This window comes from Siniperca chuatsi, linkage group LG5 (assembly GCF_020085105.1).
Source record: "Siniperca chuatsi isolate FFG_IHB_CAS linkage group LG5, ASM2008510v1, whole genome shotgun sequence".
NCBI classification, from domain to species: domain Eukaryota; kingdom Metazoa; phylum Chordata; class Actinopteri; order Centrarchiformes; family Sinipercidae; genus Siniperca; species Siniperca chuatsi.
In genome coordinates this window covers 15,429,520-15,449,966 of record NC_058046.1, presented here as the reverse complement: position 1 = coordinate 15,449,966, position 20,447 = coordinate 15,429,520, and the positions used below count along the sequence as shown (strand labels likewise).

Genomic DNA, 20,447 nt, shown 5'->3' with positions numbered 1-20,447 from the left:
ACTCAAGCAAGCAAACTTGAGATTTGCAGCTTTGACCTCACTTTGGCTTCAATATTACAGCATTACAGCACTGAGGACACCATGAGGACATTAGTGTTTTTCCTTCTTTAGATAGCTATATATGGATATGGATCAGCGTATGGGACAAATGGCCACTTTAAGTGTGACAAGCTGACTCACAAGTTTCTTTAAGTCTACTCTCCCAGTGATAAAGTTAAGTACAATAATAATTTACAATACAGTCGCTGGATTCTCCTCCCTGAGGGTTCTCCATGCATTTTGGCCAGATATGAGAGAGAACTGGCTAACTGCTGTCCTCCCCCTGGGTTGCCAACCATTCAGGGAATAACATAACAGCAGCGCAGAACGCCAACCACCCAATCAGGTCACCACCAGGAGAAAGTGCTCCCGAAGGAGAAACTGTCTCTGCAGATCGCTGTTCAAAAATTTCTAGGCCATTATTTTACTCTTTTGAAAATTATGTGCGTGTTTGAATGTGTGTATACTGTGGGTATACAGTATGTGTCTGTAGCATTACAGTAAAGTCTATTGTCTGTATGCATGTATGTTTCCGGGTGGATTTGCATGTGGTTAGGGGTGGCTTGGCTGCTTTGATGCTAGATGAGAGGAGGATTCCCTCTTCTCTATGTATAATTATGTGAAGCTTTTTGTTGCCAAACTGAGGATGACTGTATGGTGTCCTGCTGGGGACACAAAGACCCTGAGGACAGCAAGACTGTGAATCATCCATTTCCACGTTCCTCAGCGCATGCACTTGATGTACATGCTGTACTCTTCTGGGCTCATTTTTGCCATAACTGCCTTGATAAGAATATTTCCTTTTTCATGATTTTTTTCAGAGTGCCTTAAGTTATTCGTTAGAAAAGTGGTGAAGTCATTTATTGAGTCAAATGTTGTAATTACAATTAAATTGTTTTGTTTGCTTATGTGTTTTTTTTTTCTGTGTGTGTGTCTGTACACTAAGCAGCAAGCAACAGCAGGGGAGCTGCTACCACACAAAAGAGCCCTCACGGGGCAATCCCTCCAAAGCAGCCGGTGACATCATCATTGCGAGACGCTGACATGGGTCATCTCTATGAGTCAGAGGTGAAATGGAGATTAAAAAAAGGATTCCGCACTTGGGAGAAAGGAGTAGAGTGGGCCGAGACAGAGAGCAACAGAAAAGGCAGTAACAGTGAGAAAAGAAGGGGATAGATGGAGGGCTGACAAAAGGGTGGTATGGGAGCTGGTGTGTGTGTGTTGTGCTGTGCTTGGCAGGGTTGTGCTCGGCTGTGCACGGCGCAGCATTGACTGCAGAGCCCAAACGGTCACTCATATGACATGTCTGATGTGGGCCAGCCCCTACTATTCAGTCCTTTGTGGTGCCGCCACACTGAGCGGCGTGACAATGAAGTGCAAAGCAGCGGTGGCAAAGAGGGCCAACTATAAGGATGGCCAATCTACTTATGCACCCCAGAGCTGACAGCTTGACATTTCTATTCACCACTCAGGGTGGATGTGAAGGGGGGAGAGATGAGAGAAGGGAGAGGGGAGGGAAGAGAAAAAAAAAAAAATGCTGTTTTTCCTTCAATCACCCTGTTGTATCTTGCCCACACAGTTGTTGTGGTTTACAAGATGCCACTTTGCTTGAGACAGTTAAGCAGAATGGGGGGTACAGTGGTGGACAGAGATAAAAAATGAGGCGGAGTGGTAGAAGATAAGTGTTGGCTGCTGGTGTACCTGTTTGGACACTCTGGGCTCCTCCTCAATATACTTCTGCTCAATAGGAATCAACGTCCTGAGACCAGCCTTCACCTGGAGGATGGAGTGAACACACACAGCGTCATACACAGCATACGATGAGAGTGAAATGAAACTAATTTAAAACAATACAGATAAATAAAATGGCAGAGATGATGACAATGAATTAGCAAACTATATTATAAAGGTTTTTCTAACACATTGTGTACTGATATAACATGGCAGCACATGCGTAGAGCATGCCCCATGTCAGAGGCTAGAGAGAGCAGGAGAGAAAGCTGTAAGATGGCCGCTATAGGACACACACAGCGATAGTGAATGGGCGAACAAAGGCTGTTGAGAGGGAGTCTTCGATAATTAAAGCCAAAACGAGGACGAGGGACAAGGGATGAGGGATAAGATGGAAGCGAAGGAGGGGGGACCAACAGAATAAAGACAACAGCAGCGTAGAGGGGGATGCTGGAGAGAACAAGAGAGGGTAATGGGGGGTGGGGGGCAAAATAAAAAGAAATCAGGGAGGAGAATCAAAAAGCAAAAGAAAGACTTACAGCATTAAAAATCACGTCTATTTCGAGAAAGATGACCCCTTTTGTTGGCCCTGTCAGCTCCTTGCTTTTCAAGGCGTAGGCTTTGCGTTCTCCATTTTGGATCTGTGGGAGAGGGACATGACAGGCGTCTGTCTGGCAATACCCGGCAGATTCGGCTCCCCAGGCCACCTTTGAACCCCAGCTGCTGCCGCTGACAGGGAACCCAAAACAACTGTGGCAACTCTGACAAGTACCTGTTCATTACCCACTGCAGCTCGGCTCTGTCAAACAGAAATTAACTATCCTGGGGAATCATACTGTACAGCAGAGCATGGATATATTAGACACAGTTCTTTCTCAGGCTATCTATATTTTTTTCAAATATAAGAGACACTCATTTTTTCTCTAAATCGCATCATTCCATTTCTTGATCAGTGTCATTTTCATCTCATCCCTCACTTTCTTTCTTCTCACCTATCAATCTCTTCTTTTTTCTCAGCCTCTCCTCCACTTTTTCTCCTTCCTGTCATCTCTTTCTCTTTGTGAAATAATAATAACAGTCTCATCTGTGGAGTTGCAAAAATAACCTCTGCTTTTTATATCTTCAACTGTGTGTTTTCATTCTTTCCGTTCCTCTATGTTCTCTGTATTATCCCCAAAGGAAAAGAAAAAGAAACACAGAAATCTGCATTTGTCTCACATTTAGTAAAGGAATCGCCACTTTCCCAAGGAAGTCTGCACTTCTGTCTCGATCCTCATCGTAAACAGTGACCTCGAGTACCGAGTGGATGTCCTTCACGTTACTGGACCACACAAAAAAACAACACCAATGACATATATACTGAATAATGGGTTACAAACTGAAACAGAGTGAAAGCTATCACATCTTTCACAAGCATCTTTAAATATTAAAGACACACAGAAAACAGTTTAAAATCTGAAACACTATATGAGACAACAAATGCCTTATATGTGAATACCCTCATGTTACATTTACATAAATGTTTAAAAATTACCATTAACATGCTTTATGTGATATTGCACTACATTACTGCATGAGCTAAGTAAAACTAAAGTGTGAAGCTCATACATGTCATCTTTTGAAAACTAGGCTAGCAAGAATATGGCTGATGTTATGTATAGAAAGGAGGCTATGAGAAAGATGTGCACTCAAAGAATGACTAAATTAACCTATTCCATCACTGGGTATTCACAAGTTTGTACTCTGGAATAAAACTGCATCATATATATAAGAAATTATGTAGCGTTAGATCTACATTAACATTTAACTATAGCCTCAGTATAACTATATATTTGAAAAAATATCTTTTTTGAATAAGGAAAAATGTGATAAGTCTTCTTTTTATCTTATGTTAATGTCATCTTCCTGGAATTTTGTAGGAATATATTTTAAAACGCTGTTAAATAAGAAGATGTATTGACAATGATTGTAAATATTTTTTAAGTTCAAAGTTCATTTATGAAAATAGCATTCCACACTATAAGCCGTGATCAATACATATTTTTTTAATGCTCAGATGGGTCCAGAATTAATTTAAAAGAAACACAAAAAAAACTGTTGAATGCTGTGAATAAAAGAAATGCTTAGACTTAACCAGTCTTTAATACAAACATACATGCAAAGAAAAAATCTATTTCTATTTTCATTACTACAGTGAACACAAACTGTATGTGTCTGTGTGCATGCAGACATATGGGTATTGTAAAAGCCACTCACAAAGTGAAGACCTTGTTCCACTCTGGGTTGAGGTTTTTGTAGACAGTGTGCGTTTGCAGCCGATCGTTACTCAGCTCCACCACACAGAATGGGTCACTCTTACCTGCCGAGTACAAAACAAAAGCATACAAGAATTACCTTCTTAGTGAAGCCAGATACATAAATACAGTAGATACTAAACTTTTGTTAGCTTGAGGTTTCAATGAAAGCGAGAATCTTAAGTAATTCCAACAGCTTTTGTCTATCATATTATTAAGACAGATAGTATGTAGCATCATCCCCTTATACCACATGACAGCTCCAATACCTTGGACTTATCAGAACTGTAATAATATGATTCTTTCATTTTTAGCTCCGATGCGATATATATTATAAAACAGTATATTAGTGGAACAGCTGCAAGCCGTTTCTATCAACACCCTGGGAACATGGACAACTAGAAGATAAGCTCCCAGACAACTGTGCCCTGGGCAGTCACAAGGAGGGGGTGGGAGAGTGAAAAGAGAGAGAAGACTTAGAGAATGGATGGTGCTGAGAACACAGAGGGCGATGTGGCTCTGAAGGCCAGAGAAGTTCAAAGTAGAAGATAAAGACAGCCGAGCAGATGTGTGAGAAACATAGCTAGTCCATGATTAGCGATTTCAAGCGAGAGTGGTGAGACGGTAGCGGCAATGACGTGGTGAAAAAAATGAGTGAAAGCAAGAATAACATGAGATTTAAATGATAAAAGAATGACAGAGAAAGCATTTCCTCATCATCGTTTCTGCTTTGTTCTACTGACAGCAATGTAAACTGATAAAAACAGTGAAAGGTTTTTGGTTTATTGAAATTGAAATTTGTGTTTATCACAAGGAAATCACTGCTGGAATTTTATACACTGGCAGCAATACTAGTTTCATCAATAACAGTAACAAAAACAGTAATAATAACAAAACATCATATATCCAAATGTAGATTTATACTACAAAATAAATCATTTTAAAATCACATATGAAATCATTTGAGTGGCCTGTCACTGCCAAAAGATAAAACTTTAATACACTTTGTGAGAAAGACCCGTAGATGTTATAAAACGTAGATATGATATACGGTTCACTATAAATCATATTCATTAATGCTAATTCATTCCAACAAAACTTTCAATTCAGAATTTACTACAGTTATGTAACTGGGTGAGAGAGACTGAGGAGAAATAAACATAATCAGAGTTATTTCCTCCTCCTGAGAATAGCATACTGTACTATAATAATCAAAACCAGTAATGTCCTATATATTCTCTATTTGTTTACTAACATCTCACATTTCAATTTCTTTGTACACAGAAAGGAGTGAGACGAGCTCCCTATGCCTGCCAACCCACCTCCCTTCGACTGCCTCAAAATGAACTAAAAACAACAAAACTCTTAATTCTGGCTTTGATCATTATTTTTTATTAAAACTGTTGGGAGCTGTTGCGCTGTTTGTTCAAGCGTATCACTTGAAAAGGCTGGGTCAGGAAGTTAAAAAAAATTGTCCCACACGAATTCCCAAGGAAAATATTGAAATTAAATATTATAAGATTAAAATATTAATTAAGCAGCAATGTTGCATAATAAGACTCAATAAAGTTGGGATTGAGTTCAAAACCCTGCGCCACATTGATGTGTGTGCTTGTGTGTGTCCGTCTGTGTCTGTGTCACGGGAGGAGTGTGTGTGTGTGAGTGTCATTGATTGGTGTGATTTTCTTCAAATGTTGTGACAAGGGCAGGACATTTAGTGGGTGTGCAAAGTAAATGTCACCGTGATCAATGCTGAGCCGTAGGTGTTTCCTTTCATATCTGTTTGTGGCGCTCTATTGATGTAGAGTGTTTGAAGTGGATATTGGCAGCTATGACTCCTACAATAGAAAACAATATACATTAAAATAGACAAAAGACAATGTTATCAAGAGGCTGCTTCTCAATGCATCTCTGTGTGCATACTTTGTTAGCCATTCTATGCTTGCATAGAACATAATCTATGAATTTTATTAAAATACAACTTCTGTGAATACACAGTCATTTTAAAAATGTAAACAAGTAAAAAGAATATATTTTGGCAGCAGTTTTTATTTTTACAGTAGTGAATCTTTGAAATCCTCCTTAATCATCCAAGCTTTCATAGCGTAAACGATTATAATGTTGTCCCCACAAATCAAGTATGATTAAATTTAAATACAATCACAAAAATTAAGAGATGGAAATTATTTCTACAGAATCCCGTCCCTCCCCCATTTTCTCTCTAATATACTGTTTTTAATGATGGCAGGCTGTGTTGCCGCAAAGCCAGTTGTCATTGGTGATGAACTTTCACCTTATTGGCCGCCAGCACCAGAGGTGGCTGTCTTAACCAATTACACGCTCAGGTTTGAGTGCCACTCAGAGATCATCCAGGTAATGTCCGAGCAAAGCTCCTCCCCCCACTGGGTCCCGTCTCTGTGGCGCTGGAAGAGGGTTTGCAGCAAGGACCCGGCTCAAACTCATTTCAGGTTGCCCTAAGATCAGTGTGGAGGATGAATACAGTACGGAGACGAGGGAACGTGCTGTAATTGCCTCGCACGAAGCTTAGAGTTTGTGAGGAGTTTGAGGTTGGAGAGGAAATGCACGCTCTCATGTTCCTGTATAATCACAATTAATTATTATTCAGACTTTAAAATGTAAATCAATCGCATTTTTGTTACATTTATATTCCATTTCTTCTTCTTTTAATAGACTACACACAATTATCTACATCTACAGTATTCCTCCATGTGTGATGCAGTGGCTAGTCTACACTTTACTGACAGGTTTTGTTTTGATATTGAGTGAAAAAAGAAAGTCTACACATGCTGTGGAACTGATGCTGAAAGTGCGTGTGTGTGTGTCCCCATGTGTGTGTGTTACTATTGAAATATTCTAACAGTATAGCATCCACTCATAGGGACAAGAGCTGGCAGACAAAAGGGATTGTTGGTTTTAGAGACTATTTTCAGTTATCCTACTCGGGCTGGAGAGGAGCTACTCCACAAAAACACTTCAATTAGAGAGAGAGATGGCCAGAGAGGGGAGAGAGAGAGAGGACAGAGAGAGAGAGAGAGAGAGAGAGAGAGAGAGAGAGGAGGAGGGGAAAAGACAGGAGAGGAGACAGGCAGCGTGAATGGGAGAGAGATGGTGAACTCTTTCTCTCTCACTGACCTCTTCTCTCTCTCTCCCTCTCTCTCCGCCTGTCTGTTTGTCTGTCTGGCTGTTTCTCTCTCACCTTGCTCCTGACCCTCTCTTGGTCTGGGCTGTTAAAATAGGGTGTTCATGTGGTGAGGGCTCTTATGCGGCTCTTACAGAGCTATTGTTTCTGCCAGTGACACACACACAGACACACTCACACGCAGCGTCAGACTCAAAACAGGAATAAGCCATCTAGAAACAACCCCTTTGCCTGTTATCTGTATCAGTTTACCTACTGTGTCTATCTTTATAGGGTTGGTAGATTGGCTGAAAGAAAACGTTTTCTGGGAAACAAAAGAAACATATATTATATTCATATTTCCTTTATGCTTGCAAGAATGTATAAATTCAAATAAGGTTACAAATTGGGCCTTCTGGATTTGAGATCTCTTTGGCTATAACAAAAACCAAAAGCCCATTTTTTGTTTTGTTTTTTGTGAATATATAGAGTCCCACATGAAAACATCTTCACTTGTATTGTTTTTTAGTAGTTTTCCATGTGAAACACATATGGCAGGAAAATGTTTAAATGTACTTGTGGAAAAATACTTTTCAATTTTCACATTTGTAGTAAAAAGTTATTCTTATTCTTTGTCAATCTAATTAAAAATGGTCCCATGTCATGATGTCACAAACTAAGCAAATATTCCAATATAAAAGCCAACGCTGAGCCCAAAAAAAGCATGTTTCCAATTGTTTTGTACTCAGTCTTATTAGTTTTTAGCCTGTAGCAATAATAATCACCACAGGCTGTAAGGACACTGTCCTGAAATCAAATATGTTCTCTATGACCATGTCAAACTGGCAGAAGACAAAGTGAAAGGCAAACAGACAGCCAATAGACATTATAGTTCCACAGTTTTACTCATTTGTTTTTTTTCAGAAGGATCCATGAAGCTCAGACTGAATGATGAGCTCTACAACGAGGTCACGGAGCAAATTTCTGCTCCGAGTGAAATACAAGAGCCAGAGAGCCATTAGCCCTGCACTCCGGCTGCTCCGGTCACTCCACGCAATAACCCAAATCAACCAGCTCCACTCTGTATTGGCTAATGGGACTGTGGCTGTTTCAAATGGAGAAAAACTAAAGACTCACTCTCACTCTCACTCTCTCTCTCTCTCTCTCTCTCTCTCTCTCACACACACACACACACACACACACACACACACACACACACACACACACACACACACACACACACACAGACACACACATTTCCTTCTCTCTCTACTAGATAATACAGAGTGAAAAACTAGGCCTGTCCACTGTAGACCTAATTAAAAGTAAGAATTAATGGAGAATGGAGGATTCAGAGAGAGCAAGCAGAGAAAGAGCGGGATGAGGGAGGAGGAGGGAGGAGGAGGGAGAGAGATTTGTTGGTTCAAATATGTACTTTTTCTCTATTATTCAAATGAGCAGCCTGCATCTTTTCTAAAAATGCAGAGACAAATTTAGCGTCCTGCTCAAAGTCGATTTTAACTCTCTCTGAGGATTCTCACAGAGGATCATCTCTTAAACCAAAATTACACCCTGACTTTATCTTTGGCTAGATTTATGGCAGATTGCTGGTAGAGGGAAATTGTTCAATGTCTAGATGCAAAACTCAAGCAAAAGTTATTTAAAGCAAGAAAATAGTGTTAGCACCTATCAGATGCTCCGCAGTGCTCACTCTCATAGTAAAGTATCAACAGAAATTGCAAAACAACAGCAAAGATTTGTCAAATTATTATTTAGTGTATGAATATATGAGCATCAATACAAGAGTGAAAAATGAAGAGTAACTTTTCACAATGTACATGAGAACTGCAGAGGTTATAGTCCTATTGTTCGGACTTATGGTCATTGTCTTACCTGTAACATCTGCTGCCATCAGTCCCTCAGCCCTGATGACCTTTACCTGCACCACACCGACATCTTTCAGGTTGTGGAATGACCTCAACAGGCTCTGAAACATCACAGGAACAGGGGTGACAGGTCAAAAAGGATGGCAAATTAGCATTGAAGAGAAAGGCAGGTCAATATCCTGACATTTCATTAAGAGAGGAAAGGGTAGAATATGTCCTTTAACAGTCCTTATTTGAAAATGTAGAGCTGGCATTTATAGTCGAGTCTAACAGAGGACAAATGGCCAAATTTAATTTCACTGAATAGCTGTTTGAAATGTTTCCTAACGTTGTACATTTTAAATAAAATGGAACTTTGCTGATTTTAGTAAAGAAGATGAGCCATGCAGAAATATATTGTAAAAGGATACAGCGAATAATAACAGTACACAGATAAAAGTAGAACAAATAAGAGTCATTGTAAGCAACAGGCAAGTTCAACACTATAACATGTTAAGTAGAACAACATCACAGAAGGTATTAAAACAGAATAGATTTCAGCATTATATCTATTCCTAATATACAATGAAAAGGCTAACTCGAGGTGAGAATGCATGAAAAACAGTCTCAAACTATACACTGTTCACTGTTGCAATTAGATTAAGGGCTTTTGTACTTTTCCATTCACTTTTCACCTCAAAATGAATAAATTAGTCACTTAGACAGTTACAGAGGAAAGAGTTCCCTACTGTGTTTTAGTGACAAGTAGTGTTTCCTGTAGTGTTTTGTATATTGACTATAAGGAGAGGTGTGTCAGTCTGAAACTGTTGTATGGGATTTGGACATCCTCTCTCCATCCTTAACATGAACAAAATGCAGACATTTGAATGCAGTTTTAACACATTTGGATGTGCATTATTGTATAAATTGTCAGTTTTTTAACCCAAAGCTGATTCGCTCCCTAGAGCACAGTGTCAGTCTAGATAATTCAATTGAAAATGCTGGCTGGTATTTACCTTTTTAGTCAATACATGAATTGCTTCCTCACAATGTTGTGTGTAAGAAAACAGAGGTGTTAAGAGGGTGTGTGAATAGCAGCATTAGTATCAGCAGAAGAAGACAAAAGTGAAATAGCTATATGCAATATGAATAAGACAATTCTTACAACAATCAAAAATCTGTGCAATATAGAACAAAATAGGAACATGAAGAAATTTAAATTTACAGCACATGTGCATGATTTGCATGCTATTGATATGAATGTGTCTGTACAGGGCTCACTGTATACTGACTACACTTCTGTTTGTGTGTTTGTTTCCTTTATAGAGAGACAGGGGAGAGAGAGAGAGAGAGAGAGAGAGAGAGAGAGAGAGAGAGTGAGTGTGTGTATTAGGCTGATAATATAATAATAGAGATTGTGCTGAGTAGACAAATTCAGTGAAGCGTGACAGTGATATCACAGTTATGAGGCAAACACACACACTGACCTCCACACACACTGCCCAGTTTACACAACATCCAAACAAAAGAGGGAAAAAGAACAAAACATAGCAACACTCACGATAGATAAACACACCAACTGTAAAACAAGAAGTCAAGCACACAACCTTACTCACACATACACACTCTCCCCCTGATGTGTTTCTCTTTCTTGCACGCTCACACACTTTAAAGACACATTTACATACACAGTCAAAAGATGCCACGAGGCCCTGTGATTGTCTGAAATGAGAAGGAAAATACTATGCGCACAAGGTTTTAATAAGCAGGAAAAAGAATGATGACTAGTAAAACTAGTCTGTAAATCTGCAGAATAAAGGGAGACCTGTGGAGATCTGGGCCATGAAGCATGGGCACACACTGACAGACACACACACAATCATAAACTCATGCTTTTGTTCACACCCAAATACTCAGGTATAAACACATGCATAGAAAACCTACACTGAGGCCAAATTGAGTAGCATGTCGTGTCTTAAAAGCAGAGAGGAAATGCACTTCACTTCAATTTATTTCTCTCTCTCTGGCAATAACCCCTTCCATCCCCACAGGAGTAATTATAATTTAAATTTCAGAGTCAGGGCCAGGCTACAGACTTAATTCATTATTACCAACTCTGTCAGACTCTGCCTGTTTCCAGCGATATCATTGTCCAAAAGCTCTCTAAAGGAGATGAGAGGGGAGAGTGTGCGAAAGAAAGAGAGGGGGGAAGAGAGTGTGTGAAAGAGAGAGGAATAGAGACATACAGAGAGACAGGGAGAGAGGGGACAACTCTCAATTTTAAGGCACGATTTCTCTGAAGATACAACTGCTTGTTGTGATTATTGGGGAGCAGCCAAAAAGAGAGACACAGGGAGGAAAAGAGTCAGAGAGAGGGCATGATGGAGGCAACAGAGAAAGGGATGAGGGCAAACTAAAGGCTGACTAGTTAGTGTGTTAGTGTTCAACAGTAGAACAGGCCATGATGCCAATCACCTACAAAGGAATCGAAAGCCAATACTTGTTTGGTATGGACCGAAATGCGTCTGTAGCAACGAGTATCAAAAACCATACCAAAAGCTGGCATCGAATGTCTGGTCAGACTCACAATCTTGTTTACTTACTATTTAATCAGATATTTACAGACTCACATCGTAATTTCACCAATAAAGACTGTACTTTATTGGTCAGTTTTGTAATCTTGTTTACTTGTTTGATCAGACAGCTCTAGATTTAAATCAAAATTTTGCCAACTTTGGACTGTATTTTGTTTAGGCAAAGTTCTTGCACAGCTGCTTGTGTTTTAACATTTGAGAAATTTGGCTTCTTTTGTTAAATGAAAAAAAGAAGGTTTTTATAGGAAAACTTTTTTATATGGAGTACGGTACAGTATCTTTTGGTATTGTACCAAAAAGACCTCTCTAATTGAAGTGAGTAATTTCAATACCACAGCGGTGGTTTCCATATTGATACACAGATACACAAAACAGCACAGAGATTGAATGAAGAAAATTTGACAAAATGACTTCTTTAATGTATGGATATGTTTTCACCCCCCAACCCATCATCCACAATCCATCCCTTCCTCCAACCATACAGGCTCCCTCAGGGGACAGTTGGGTTCAGCCTCGATCCATGATTGGTGGAGAGAACACACCCATCCTCCACAAAGATTAAAATTCTCATCATAAAGGTAGACACCAATAGATGGAGTAGACAGACAGACAGACGGACAGGTAGAGAGAAAGAGAGATGAAGGGAGGCCAAAACCGACCCCCACCCCTTCATTTATGTCTCCCCACACCCCAATCAGCACGCAGGTGGACTGACGAGGATAAGGAGGAGATGAAAAGGAGGAGATGAAAAGGAGGGATGAACAGAGAGAAGAAAAAATGGAAGGACAGAGTAGGCTTTTATAAAACAAACCCCCACCCTGTCTGTGACTGACATCTTGTCACTGTGACATCTTCTTCCCATCTCTGTCACACTCAACAGACACACAAACACACAAATGAATAAGCCCCGGCATAGGCTTATGACTTGGTCATCTTTGCATTAAGTCAACTTTCATAAAGTTTGCTCTCTGCCCGTCTCACACTTTACTGCAGCCCCTTATCTCACTTCCTGTCCAGGTTGTGTCCTTAACTCTAGAGCAGTGCACCAGAGTGGGTGGGAGAGGTACTGCAGGTGTTTGTGTATGTGTGTGTATGTGTGCATACATGGGAGTGGGTGGTGAAGTGCCACCACTTCAGCGGAGGTCACCATGTCCTCCTTCTCTCATCCACCCATCTTGCGGCCACCTTAGGCCCATTAAGAGCCATTAGTGTGTGTGCTCCTTTGCCGTCATAGTGCATAAATCTCTTCCTCTGCTTTTCCCTCTCTCCCTCTCTACTTCTGGGAAACAGTAATTAGGGATGAAGGAAAGGTTACGATGAGCAATAGTACATCTAAGGCAGTCACTAAGTGTATTGCACCATGTTGCATATAGCTCTGCCATCAGCTGCATTCAAAGTAGTTTGCAGTAGAAAATCATGTGTACTCATTCACACGCATAGTACACACATACTGCATGTATGCAGTGTACAGAGGCACTCACAAACATTGCCAACATACAGACACGCACAAAGCCATCACAATGCAGAACAGCTAGAATGAGAGAGACATTAATGAGCTCTGCGCTAGCATCAGATCCCAGCACTCAGGTGTCTATTATCTGCTTTCTTCAATGGCCACAGATTGGGATGAGGAAAAAACACCTGCCAAATACAGCACAGTGACCTCATTGTGACCACATAAAGTGTGGTGTGCATGTGTGTGTGTGTGTGTGTGTGACAAAGTGACAAAGACATTTCTAGGATTTAAAATCGGTCATGTCTTCTTAGAGATTCAGGTTATTAAAGAGTGTTCATGCAAGTAGGTGTGTGTTGTTGTTTTTTTACAATATCCACACTTTGCAAGCCACCACGACACACCGCCTTAAAGTAATCTGATGTGTGTGTTTTCATGATGAACAGGGTGGGCCACACTGCTGAAGGCTGGGACAAGATTTCAATTGTCGTCTCTTCCTCATTCTCATTTGTGAAGGTATCTGCTCTTTAAAGCTGTGATGATGACAACATGGTACTTGTATTGCTCCGCCAACCCCCATCTGACGCAGGAAGGTTCTGTTTTGGCATGTATCTGTATGTGTGTGCCTGTTTGTGATTAGCAGTAGTGGATGCTTTGCGCAGGCTTGTGCTAGACAGCTGATTTCAAGCCGATAATACCAGTCAGTAAAAATGTGCCTGAACATAATAACATACACCTATATATGCACACACATACACACACACACACACACACACAAACTGGGCAGATTAGTGGGCTTTGAGCAGCACTGTTATGTATTAGTGGTGGTACTTGGTTTTATCAGTGCTCTTTGATAAGGTACATCTTTATTAAATTCTCCAACTGGAAGACGGCCAGTCTGGGGAAAAGGAATATGGTAATAGGTAGAGACCATTCAAGTCTTCTAACCGACCTCACTGTACCCCTCCATCTGCAACCCCCCACCTTCCTCCACCCTCTATCTCTCCATCCCTTCATCTAACGGGAGGGCCACAGTGGCAACAGACAAAGAGCTGAGGCTGCCGGGAGAGCGGGACAGATATGAGGAGTGCGGGAGACAGAAGGAGGCAGGAAAAGAGGTAGGCAAAGGAAGGAAAATGTCTCGCCTTCAGCAGAGCAGAAAAACGGGGTCTGCACGAGTTGTGAGAGAGGTGAAATAGCTTTTTCTTTTCATTTTACACGCCTTCCCTTCCCGGTGCAACTCTCATCCTTTACCTCTCGCCCCCTATTACACACACTCACACAAACACACACACATACACTCACGCTCCCCGTCCTCATTTTGTGGCTGTGAGGAGACGCACAGCGTGTGTGTCTCTTAGTCCTAGAGCTCCCCCCTCTGATCTCGAGTGGTTGCTGCAGCGCGGAGCAGAGTGGCCGACCTCCTGTGGCTAGCCAATAAGGCACCGCCACGGTTATGTAGGTCGTGGCATCCATGTTCGGCCTGTGGAGCCTCGCCGCTGGTGCCTATGCACACACCGAAAGACGCAAACATATACCAGCTGGGACATACCATTAACTGAAATCAGAACACATCCTATAATCTCACAAACACACACAGCTACTCACCGTACAGTATGTGAACACATACACACAGTATACCCGCACATAAAAGCACACAACTAAGTGGTACTCATGGGACAATGTGCTCCTGCAACTCTCCTAGACAATTAAACGTAATGGGTGCAATAATGATTAAACAAATCTTGTATCTGTTTTTTTGTTATTATGTCCTAAATTAAACTAAAAACATTAAGTGAACAAATATCTTACATTTTCTATTAAAATAGAACTGACTGAGCAAATATAGCTGCAGCATTGAGTGATAACACCACACAACATTCTGTTGATGTGCAGAGAAATGTCCCATGTCAAAGCTGTCAGTTCATTAAATCTATTGAAAGTGTGTGAGCATGTCTGTGAGTTGTATGTGAGTGTCTCTTTGTAGCAAGGAGTGAGGATGACAGGGTGTGAAGGGTTAACTAGGCTAAGACAAAGACAGGCTGAAACCATTGTGTTGAGTGGAGGGCCTCTGGAGCAGATGGGGCCCTTAGGGCTCTCTCTCTCTCTCTCTCTCTCTCTCTCTCTCTCTCTCTCTCTAATACTAAGCTCAAATCAATGACAACCGGCTAACAAGCTAAGACATTTTACACACAAATAAATGAGCCCACATGCATTAATCATAAATGCACAACATACACAACTCACTGCAGGATGCTGGTGCAAATACGAATTCACTGGTGGTGTGAATCATTGCAACAAACCAGCGATGTGAGCCTCCATCCTTTCCAAACAGTGAGTCTGAGTAGTGCCTGTGAGAGACTTGTGATCTCTTTTCCCTGACCTCTCCACCCCTGTGTTTCTTCCTTCCTTTCCCTTTGTGAATCTCATCATTTCCCTCTTCACCCACTCCTCTGCTCTCCACTTCTTCTAAATAGCTTCAAACCACAGCTGCAACGTGGGGGGTTTTATTTAAAATCTCAGCACATTAGCTTGTGAAAAAAAATGTGAATAAACTGTGACTTTATAACAATCAGAAGTCTGATGATAAATGAGTGAGGGACTTGTTTGTCGGGCTGACTCTTGACACAAAGAAACAATATTTTTCTTAGTTTTTGCAACTTGGACGTTTCAACGCGCAGTAGTATCAGGAATGTGGTCAATTCTGGGCAGGCATGACACCTTTTAAAAGCTACAAAAAGGTCTTTCTAATGTTTAGATCCTTCAGTTGTGCTCTTACACATTGTGTACTTTCTTCTCAAAAGTATTCACACAATATAATATTTTCCTAAACTCACACACACAAGGCCACTCTTACAATAAAACTAACTCACATATCTCTGCATGATCTGGTATCTCTCTTGCGGGTCGTCCAGCATGTTGACTGACAGGTCTGAGATGGAAACAGCGGCAGAAGCTGTGAGTGTAACCAGCAGTACCAGCACACCTTCACCTTCCTCCAGTGGCAGGTCCAGTTTGTGTGTGTGTTCTTTACTGAGAAGCGACAGGTTGATGGTACACCTAAAGTGCACACAAATGCACAAACAAATAGAAACAGAAACAGAATTACAGAGTTAGAGTATTGTACATTTTGTGGGGAAGCTGACTATGCTGAAACACAGGGTGATAGTAAAAGGGGAAGCTAAGCAAAGGTACAGTGAACAATAAAGACTTAAAGAAATGCTAGTGTAGCCATTTTTGGGGCTGAAGTTTGCAGAAAAATGGCCTGTAAAGTTAACAAAGAAGTCACACAGAGAGAGGTCTCCATTTTCTGAGCTATCACTTCATCAAAAAGATTTTATACATTTCACATTGCGCTGGAGCATAGCAATAGTAACAGCCTAATAATAGTATACACATAGCAAGCATCACGTGTGTAGGATATTAACAACAACTTAACCAAAGCTGACACAATTTAAACCTTTAAGTAGGAACCTGAGAGCATCTTCTCTTTACTGAATTGATTTTCTGGCATTTCCTTAATATATCTCCAGTTAATATCAAGGCAGGCCAATAGCAATTACTCGACTTGGGTCAAAGACTAAAAATCCTCGAGTGTCTCCATTCTGATGAAAAACTAGGAAAAATTCCCCTTTTCCACAGGAAACAGCGCAGAATTTACCTAGGGTTTAAATTTGTACAGGGATGCTATACTCATGGACAATGAAGTTATTCCTTACAATTTTGGACAAAAATTACTGGAAATACTGTCATTGTGCAACCTTTTTCTGTAAGACCTACCATGTCTGAAGATGTCCTAAAAGTTAAAGATATGCGTAATTTTGGTAAGCTACACCTGTTCTACCTTTACAATCTGACAAAAGACTGAGATAACTACATATCCAGAGAGACTGCCGAAGACCCCTGTACCTTCCCATGAAGTCATCCTTCTTGCCAGCATCTTTGTCCCAGACTGTAATGTCCACGAAGCCTCCCTGCTCATCATACAGGTGGAAGTCAAACTGCTCTCTCCACTGGGGGTTCAGCGTTTTAGGAATTGTCTGAGTAAACAGCAGAAGGAAATATATGAGATATGTATATGTGATTTACTGTACATATTATCTGATACAGTTAATAAAATATGGGTAGTTCACAGACAATGTGAATCAAAAGTCATTGACTGTTACAGCTTTAGAAGTCAGTGAAAAAGACTGAATTCTGTAAAAATGCACACAGAAAGGGGTTACATGACATCTTCCTGCTATACTGCGAGTAAAGTCAAGGATGAAGAGATGAGAAAAGTAAATAAGAAAAGGAAGTGTGTGAGTGATTAGAAATATTTATTTATTGTAGGTTTATTGTAAGAACAAGAACAGTGACATAGCAAATACTTTTCTTAGTGCAAAATTAGTCCATCTACAAAGACATATGTCCTTGTACATGGATTGTAGATGATTTTTAGCTATTTTCTACTGAGCAATGTTCAAATAAACATAGCTTAATTTGTATTTAATAAGAATTGTATAACTGAAAAGGCCTGTCTCAAGTCTAGTTTCTTTCTTACTTTGACCAAAGGGCTACATATAAAGAAAAGACGAAAACAGTCAAATTAAGAAACTATTCTCAAACAGGAGTGTGTTTACCTTGCTCTTGTACTTCTGGTGCCCCATCCTGAATTTAACATAAGGGTCACTGAGGCCGTTGGCATCCATGGGCTGGAGGCTGCGACCTTCTATCAGGCTGATGCTGACTATACCTCGCCACAGCTGGGCTTTTCTGTGCACATCTGACAGACGCATACTCTGATACTGCAGCGCGCACACACACACACACACACACACACACACACATTCAAAGAAACATTTACACACACGTGTACATTTATACATACGTAGCAATGTACGCAGACACCCACAAAATAAACACACATATGCATTAATTAACCCCAAAATAGAATTATGGTTTGTGTACACGTTGTCAATAGGAAAATAACCAATACCAAACACATCAAGACAACACAGAGAGGAGCAGGCAAAACAGACAAGATAATACTTGAAAACACAAAATGAGATAATTCAACACAATTTACCCCCGAGGTGTGAGCTCACCTGACATGCCAGAGCATCACTATAAATTATCAAACATGGTATCCCACTATTCAATCAGCGAGTCTGAAATCCTGAATAATTTTTTGGAAATGCTGTTGGCAGCAACATTTTATCCACATTTGAGGAAAAATGAAAAACAGTACTGTACAGTAACCTCTTTCTATCCTTTCTGAGTGCTTACTGAGAATCTACTGTAGACCAAATAGCTTACAGTCTGCTCAAGAATGTATATGTCATTGCATCAGTTTGGTATTTTTTGTAATAAAAATAAATAAATAGGAGGTGAGTGATTTGTAGTCTTTTCCAAAACGGGCAGACCACTGAGCTGTTATGCTGTTACAGTGTAACTCTGGAAATTTCTTATTCCATCTGGATATATTGTAAGATGACAGCATGTGCAAATTCAGATTGATGATTTTCCATATTTTGAGTCTATTTTTCCACAACACTTTTCTCAGCACTTACAGGCCTATTTAACCTCTCTTTGAATCATGTCAGTATCCTTCACTAAAACAAAGAGCAGGGTATTTATTTGTCAAACAAATACACCGCTATCTCTTTCTCTTTCTGCTTTTCCCTCTCCTCCTTCCTCGTTAGGGAGAATTTATTAGCATAGCTTTTGTTTTGCGGGTGAATTTCATTAAATTCTGAACAAACCCTGCCTCGCAAGCACAGGCCTTTGATCTGGAGACGGAGCCTCTTAATTTCCATTCTTCAGACATTAAACAATGAGAATGGCTCCCTGCAATACAGCCAACCTCACATACAGCAACTCCCACATCTTTCATTTCTCCTGTTCACTTGCAGCTAACACACTTTATGCAAATGATGAGAGGTCGCTGTTATGTCCTACTTGAGCACAATGCTAATTGTTTCCTTGTTTTGTTGCTACATATTTCTTGTTACAGAAAACCATGGGCTATTTGGATTGGGAATTCACATCCCTCTGCCAGAGCACAGCAGGAGAGAGATCATGCACAGAGATGTTTGGAGGCTGAAAGTCTTATAAGAGATGATACACTCAGTTTAAGAACTAATACAGCCTTGCACATGGTTCAACTTTTGTCAGCCTTTGGAAGAAGAAAAACGTTTGAAGTGCCAAAATAATAATTTTTCCTAGTGGTAAAGTTAGAGAGACCTGGATTTGATATGCCTCTGACTCATAATTATTATCTCAAACTACTTCTTGAATAGTTTGCATCTTCTATTGTGGGTTCAACACTCATAGATGCTTCATTAAAAAGAAATGGTTGTGTAAAAATAACCGTGTACTGTATGTAGTCGAGCACGGAGGCAGGGAGGCACTCAGGAGCAGCGGCATTTTTGGTGGGGTAGCACAGTAGTTAGTTAGTTAGCGTTTGAGGTAATTCCCGAGTCACAGGCGGGGTGGCCCAGTTTGAAGGCTTCAAAGGCTTGGTTTGGGGAAGCGCGATACAGCAGGACGTCTGCCCAGCTCCGACCAAGCACACTTAAAATGTCTGTGTCTCTTGGTGGATATCAAACTTCTCACTGTTAAGTTAAGGAAACATCCAGTGCATCTAGGTGCGAATTGGGAGATCTACTAGAGCAAAACTGAGTTTCCACATTCAGCCTCTTTCCTTCTCAATGACAACTTTTGACCAAAACAGTAGAAGATACAGTACCAAAGTGCCTTAATTGAAGAAAACAAAGCTGCGACTAAACCCAGTTGTGTTCACAAAATTGTCCCAGATACTAATATTGCTGTATTTGACTAAAAAACAAGGTAAGTGCTTCATGCATGAGCCTATAAGAAGAAGCTCAACTTCAACCAGCATGCTTTCTGTTCAACCTGACAGCCAACGAGAATCACAAAAAATTAAACCAAAAGGTAGCAGTCTCTTATGTATGGCAAAATGGGAACTCAAAATAATATGAACATCAAAGACTTACACTTGATATAAAGGGGTCTAAGAGTGTCCTATAATCAGTCCACACAGTCAACAATCAACAAACTTTCTTTTTTTTCTGCTACACAGGACTCCTTTAAAACCCCTAAAAACAAATCAATTGCCTTATTTTCTCACACAGCAGCTGCAATACACTGTGCAGATCAAAGGTGGAAGAAGTACTTCATATTTGCGGCTCAAGTTGAGCAGAAGCACTGCATAATTTAACTGCCTAAAAGGACAAAGTTCAATATAAATTCTTTTAATTGTCAGGAAAAATATAGAGTGACTTCACAGTAAATGGCTCCAGTATTAGCCAGTTTGTAACTGTTCTAAAA

General features: G+C 40.4%; 1 protein-coding gene across 11 annotated transcripts in view; it reads right to left on the bottom strand.

Annotated features, from left to right (window-relative positions):
* The window catches only part of mctp1a (multiple C2 domains, transmembrane 1a), a 157,973-nt gene that overhangs the window by 58,011 nt on the left and 79,515 nt on the right, over window positions 1–20,447 (bottom strand). For all 11 annotated transcript variants that reach the window (XR_006377910.1, XR_006377909.1, XR_006377912.1 and 8 more), the window contains 8 exons: window positions 17,738–17,902; window positions 17,025–17,155; window positions 15,989–16,175; window positions 9,097–9,190; window positions 4,027–4,129; window positions 2,989–3,091; window positions 2,310–2,411; window positions 1,741–1,815 (listed from right to left, as the gene is read on the bottom strand). Coding sequence is in view for 5 of the 11 variants with exons in the window: in XM_044195257.1 (XP_044051192.1) it covers window positions 1,741–1,815; window positions 2,310–2,411; window positions 2,989–3,091; window positions 4,027–4,129; window positions 9,097–9,190; window positions 15,989–16,175; window positions 17,025–17,155; window positions 17,738–17,902 (960 nt within the window). In the remaining 6 variants the exon portion in view is untranslated. The remainder of the gene's footprint in view (window positions 1–1,740; window positions 1,816–2,309; window positions 2,412–2,988; window positions 3,092–4,026; window positions 4,130–9,096; window positions 9,191–15,988; window positions 16,176–17,024; window positions 17,156–17,737; window positions 17,903–20,447) is intronic.